The 6404-nt window shown below is 33.7% G+C and overlaps 1 protein-coding gene across 1 annotated transcript; it reads right to left on the bottom strand.

The window, feature by feature from the left end:
• Nucleotides 1-1625: 1625 nt before the first annotated feature.
• Nucleotides 1626-3860, bottom strand: LOC145050537 (uncharacterized). Its single transcript, XM_078998770.1, has 8 exons — nt 3641-3860; nt 3458-3551; nt 3114-3233; nt 2977-3025; nt 2775-2874; nt 2486-2547; nt 2166-2224; nt 1626-1916 (listed from the first exon to the last, which is right to left on the bottom strand). Exons 1-8 carry the CDS (start codon nt 3790-3792, stop codon nt 1812-1814), a joined length of 741 nt encoding a protein of 246 aa, XP_078854896.1. The 5' UTR covers nt 3793-3860; the 3' UTR covers nt 1626-1811.
• Nucleotides 3861-6404: the final 2544 nt, after the last annotated feature.

Genomic DNA, 6404 nt, shown 5'->3' with positions numbered 1-6404 from the left:
ACTTATGATATGGTTTTTATAAATATGGTTTTAGTAATGTTTTTAATGAAATTTTTAGTCGTGATTTTTGGGTCATTACATCATGACATGCTTTTTTAATAGAAACACAAGCACCATTAGAAGTGATGGTAATCAGAAAAGTATAATTCGAGTATTTATGATACATCTTTGTTATTCAACCAAAATGTTCCAATTAACTTGCGTGTTTAGGTTGTGAGATTTTTATGATTTTTGTTTGAGTTGGTGAGATTTTTTTGATTTGTTTTTGGATCTTTAATTTTTTCAATTTGAGTTTAGGTTGGTGTGAAAATAGATGATTACGTTTCCCCCCCCCCCCCCCCCCCCCCTAAAATTGTAGTTGTTGGACGGTGGTGACATTGTGCGAAGGTGGTGATGGTTGTTGAGGGCTATCGAAGAAGAGAGAGGAATGTAGTGGCGATTAGGATGGAGATGGTGGGGTAGCTTTATATTTTTCTTTAACTAAAAAAGGTTTAAATATTAAAAAAAATCTAAAATAAAATAAAGTGTATAAAAATTGTTTAAATATAAAAATAAAAATATGGAATAAAATAAAATGTACAAAAGTTGTTTTACATAAGTTAAGGACCAACCATACAAGATATTAAAATGGTTTAAGGACCAACCATACAAGATATTAAAATCGGATTAAAAAAATCATAGACTAAACATAAGACTTTTTATAAACTACCATTTATGTAATTTTATAATTGTTTTATCATAAAATGTGTATTGAAACTACCATTGAACAATTTTAAATGAGTTGCACAGTTTAGTCCTGAATTCTCTCTGAGAATTTCATATATGCCCTTCTTAAACATCAAAATATCATATTTACCCAACTTAATTTCTAAATATCATATTTACCCTTTATAAAATTTCTAAATATCATATTTACCCATCATAAAATTTCAAAATATCATATATGTCATTTTAAACATCAAAATATCATATATGCCCTTCTTAAATATCCAAATATCGTATACATACTTTTTAAACATCAAATTAATAATGGTAATATCTAAAATAACCTGTATCTACAACATGATAATAATCAACAACAAAAGCTAAACAATCAAAATATACATTCCATATAGAGGGTTGAAGATGAATCTTTTTGTTTGTCAAAAGGACGACATTGCAACAATTTAGAAGTTCACATTCCATTATTATAGACGTAAGGGTAAAATGGTTAAATTTTTTAATTATTATAATAATTCTAAGGTATAAAGAATGATTATAAAATATTAAAAACATTATAAAAAAAGATTTGGGCAAATATGATGTTTTGAAGGTTTATGAAGGTTAAATATGATATTGAGAAATTAAATTGGGCAAATATGATATTTTGAAGTTTAAGAGAAGCATATATGAAATTCTTCTTAAATTGGTGTCATTTGTTTGTTTATCATTGAATTTTCCCAACATTTTATTTTGCATGCTATCATTATAAAAGCAACATCTTTACCTTCGATGAAGGTAAAACGGTCTTACATGTAACATCATCCTAATGACCTTTTAGAAAGTGAATATTGTTACCAAAAAAACACTTATCAAGACAATCAAAAGGTTAATGGTTCAAATCGCATTGTTGACAAAAGCATAGATTTAGAAATAGAACAGTATGTAAGCCTTTAAGCCGTTCTAAAAAAATACAATCAAACCCTGAAAAAAACATTATTCTAAAGATTGAATACTAGTCATAAGATAATAAAACTTACCAAAATGGTAATTGTTAAAAATTAAAAAAAATTAAAAAATAAAAAAAAAACATAGTGACCTATGTAACCTAGCTAAGCTAGCCGTTTTCTTAGTACAGCTTCAGCACGTTGCTCGAATTTGGGTAGGACCCACTCATGGTGAACTATATCTAGACCATCTTTTTCTGCACCCAAACTCTGCATTTACAGCAAAATCAAAATCAACGTCTATATTTTGAAAAATCTATTTTTACGCTGAAAATTGATTTTTTTCTTTCTATTTGGATCACATACATTTGCTACAATCAGGTAGACTTTTTAAAGTAAGAGTGTTTTGAATATAAAGAAATGGAAGTATGACATTATAATAACAAATCAACTGAAGTATGTTGCTATTTTTACTAAAAAAGGAATAAAAGAGAAACCCCATTCAAATATTTATTATACCTTGGTTGGATCAAAGCCAAATCCACTCATTTGCATCATTCGCTGTGTATCATCAGTAGCTGCATTATTAAATAATAATATTATTTTTTTTTTATAAAACTCAATAGCAAAATAAGGTATTAGTGTCCTCAAGAATAACTGACATGACAGAACATAACAGGTTATACTGTTGTCGTACATTTGACTGATGTAAATTGGACAAAAATTGCAATTATTTGTCTTGCCCAAAAAAGATGAAACAAGGAATAATGGAAAAGACGTAAATGCCCTCCTTTTCCTTAGAGAAGTTGAAAGTGCAATAAAAGAGACTAGTTACTAACCATTTTCCTCTCCCAAAATGAGACTAAACAAGCCTCTTAATCCAAACAGATTAAGGAAGTACCTGATTAATAAAAAGTCAAAAACAAACAATTATGAATTATCATCATAAATTTATAATTTAGTAATAAAAGAAAAGAGGGAAAATATGCAATTATACAGATTAAGGAAGTACCTGATAAATAAAAAGTCAAAAACAAACAATTATGAATTATCATCATAAATTTATAATTTAGTAATAAAAGAAAAGAGGGAAAATATGCAATTTTGAGAAGAAAAATGGCATAATACCATGAGCGACTGCTAACATAGCTGACATCAACAGTACTCAAGTCAATTCCATTCTGTAACATGGATCTAAACCTCTGAGTCAATGGAAAAGGTATCTTTGCTGGATAAACACAGGAATCACCATAACAACAAAGTAAACAAACCAATCAATATCTTAATTCTTATTTTTGAAAAGAATAAATCCTCAAAAAGGGAGCATTACCTGCTACGAACCCCGAAAAGAAGAAGTTAACCCATGCAAAAGTGAGGGTCTAGCCAAGAAGGGAAAGAGGAATAGGATCAGATCCCATTACAAAAAGTATGGTCACTGATTAACGATTTTTAAAACGACATACATACCTGTGGTATGATCATTGAGAGGTTCTTCTTCATCATATCCATTGCCATGTTTGGATCAGAAAGCATTTGTGCCTGTGGATTCTGAGCTTGACCCTTGGGAACATGAAGTAAACCGTTTTCCTGTAAAACCAAGAACAATGTCATCTGAGATTCTTGTTATCATATGCAGTCCCAATAAAATTGAGGCTTTTAATTGGCATTGAAGCTCACAGAACTCATGTGGATTAGGAGATTAGGACATTTTACTGCGACGTGGTATTGAGTTCCCAAACATAGTTATACGAGAATTAGATACAACCAAAAATCAAAGAGAAAACAGTTTTAGATCAAATCAAAAGGCATACCTCATTCGTATAATATATTTTCCGAGCACGAAACGCCTTTGGAGGTATGAAATTAGCAGCTGCTCGTAGGTTTCTGGCCCTAATTATGAGCTGCCTAACAATTTAAAAAGAACAAAATCAAATTCATAGATAGCTTATGGAATATCGCTACATATTCATCGACACAGAAATTTTTTAACTAACCCTTCTTTGATGATTTTGGCATCAGGCAATTGAGTAGTACGCATGAGCTTGGAGACAAAGTAACGAAGTACTCCGATGAGAACCATGACTACCGATAACGGTATGAGCACCCAGTCTCTGATCGCTGTGTCCAACACCAAATCCTCCGCCATTGTTGGTTGATCCGAATCCGATTGCTCCCTCGATCTCTTCTGGTTTTACCCCAAAACTACTGAGTCTTAAACATCAGTGTGTTTGGGTTTATCAGCACCAAATTTTAGAAGTTTCAGTTCATCTAAGCCCAAACAAAAGAGATTAGTTAAGCAACGGTTTGGATTTGGGCCCGGCCCGTTATGACATATGCTTTAGAATTTAGTCATCAGTGCTTACAAAATTACAATGTCATAATTTTATGCTCTATAGATGAAGTTTGATTTATGTAAACGTACTTACGAAATTACAATGTTATAATTTTATGCTCTATAGATGAAATTTGATTTATGTAAACATACACGATAAGATTGGAATATTTATATCATAAATATTAAAATTGTCAATTTTTCTTTCGCATAACAGACACGATTTAATAGTGTTTACATAAAACAAAAACTTGTTTGCACTAAAAAACCAGTTGGAGAAGACGTTAGTACAAGGGTGGATGGAGTCGACCTCAATGTAGAGGAGAAGGCCGCCGGTACCTACGAATCCGAGAAGTGGCAAGGGTCGTTGGTAGGTTGGAGAACATCTCTCTCTCTCTCTCTCTCTCTCTCTCTCTCTCTCTCTCTCTCTCTCTCCATTGAGCAATCAAACTTTTATTATTATTATTATTATTATTATTATTTACAAAAAAACTCCAATATAAATACATATCTCTAGCTTTAATTCCATTCCATGCCTCTTAATTCCATTCCACACTTCTCTAATTCTATTCCATTTTAATCCAATTCCACTCAAGGTTCTCGTGGCTAATCTAAATCAGACGGTTCTGGCTAAAGAAGCAATCGAAAAAATGAAAATACCAATCAAGATTATTTTATGTTTTGGAAACCTAAAACTCACACTATCCAAAATACACAAAGAAATGATTGGAAAATGAACAGGTAGTTTTGGCTAAGGTGTATGGTGACGCTTCTGAAGATAAGCTATGCGGAAATCAATAGTAGTCAAATGAATTTCACGAGTAGGTTCTAGAACATTTTAATGTTCAAGTGGGAGGTTCAGATCGAACAAGGAACAAGAAGAATTCAAAATGGAAAGATCTTAAAAACAAATGTAACACTTTCAACATTTACAATTGTATGTTGAACAGTCTAGATAGCTGGAGATCTGATGTCGATGTTTTAAAATCAACACAAAGCAAGCATCATAGGCTTATTTATTAGAAATATTTTCCCCATGAAAAAGATTGGGATATGTTGAAAACCCACACAAATTTGTTGTAGGTAAAAAAATTGGTGAAGACTACACTGATGGAATGTGTGTATAATTTAAAAGAAATATGTAACACCCCATTCCTGGTATGCATTTAGTTCAATTAAATATTCATTTTGTAAGAGCTACTCAACGAGTTGGTAGCCCTAACTTGTCGAGTAGATGCCAGATTGGACGTGGGGATTAAATGACCTACTCGGCGAGTTGAGATCCCGACTCGAAGAGTAGGGCCGCCAGGAGGAAACCCTATTTTCGGGGTTTTGCACCTCATTTAAGCCACTTAACTCCCTTTTGGGCCTCCCTTACCAGCCTCCCTGACCTTCAAAACCCTAATTCGTTATGAGCCTCATTCTTGAGAGATTCTTGAAGTTTTGGGTGTGTTTTGTGATATTAAAAGGAGTTGAAAGAGCTTGGAGCCATAAAGCTTGTGGAGAAGATCAAGATCCGGGATTTCATCCATCTTTGGCAACTTTCTGAGGTAAAAAGCTCCTAGCTTGGTAATCCATAACTTAGATCTCTTTTAGTGTTAATTTATGGGTCTTTTGATCTCTTTGAGAAGGATAAGTTACCCTCCATGGGTTGTATGCCAATCAACCCCTTTTTCCTGTGATATTTGGCCTCTAGAATCATAAAAGAGGTCTTGAAGCCATTTTTGTCCAAGTAATGCTCATGTTCATGGATGTATGTTGATATAACTTCAGTTTGGGTCCATTTAAGGTGTGCAAAGCCATCAAGTCTCCAACTTTATATAGATGGACCATGGAACGATTTGGATCTGTATTTTGGAGCCCTAGATTTATGAAATCGTCTGATTAGGTTAGATCTGCAAGGGACTCGACGAGTTCATAGGGGAACTCGACGAGTTCGATCAAGGATCCCAGATGTTGTTCATGAAACTCGGCGATCTGTCAAGGAACTCGACGAGTTGGATCATCTTGTCCTGTAGCACCTGGCTCTTGGTACGTATTTTTGTATTTAACTCTTTTAATGATTTGCAATTTTGGCCTTGGACTCGGCGAGTCGAAGGACTGACTCGCCGAGTAGAAGCGGGATGAGACGCGGAGTTTAAGTTGTGGACTCGGCGAGTCGGGTCCTAGACTCGGCAGCCTCCATCACTCCTTTATGCTCCCAAACAACCCTCACTGAAACCCTAGCCGTTTTTGAAGCAATCTAATCCTTGTTGGTGGATTTTGGTGCTTGTGATCTTAAGAAGGAAGGAGAGAAGCTTGAGGAAGCAAGTAGAGATCAAGGGAACCTGAGTTTGTGCACCTTCTTCAGCTCATTGAAGGTAAAAAGTTGTGACTTTCCTCATTCATTTTGGGGAGGTTTAAGGCTTTTATGAGCTATTTTTTGG

This window comes from Lactuca serriola, chromosome 1, assembly GCF_051521515.1.
Source record: "Lactuca serriola cultivar US96UC23 chromosome 1, Lser_US96UC23_V15, whole genome shotgun sequence".
Taxonomy (NCBI): Eukaryota; Viridiplantae; Streptophyta; class Magnoliopsida; order Asterales; family Asteraceae; genus Lactuca; species Lactuca serriola.
The sequence above is the reverse complement of the archived record's forward strand: the minus strand, read 5'-3'. Positions and strand labels throughout refer to the sequence as shown.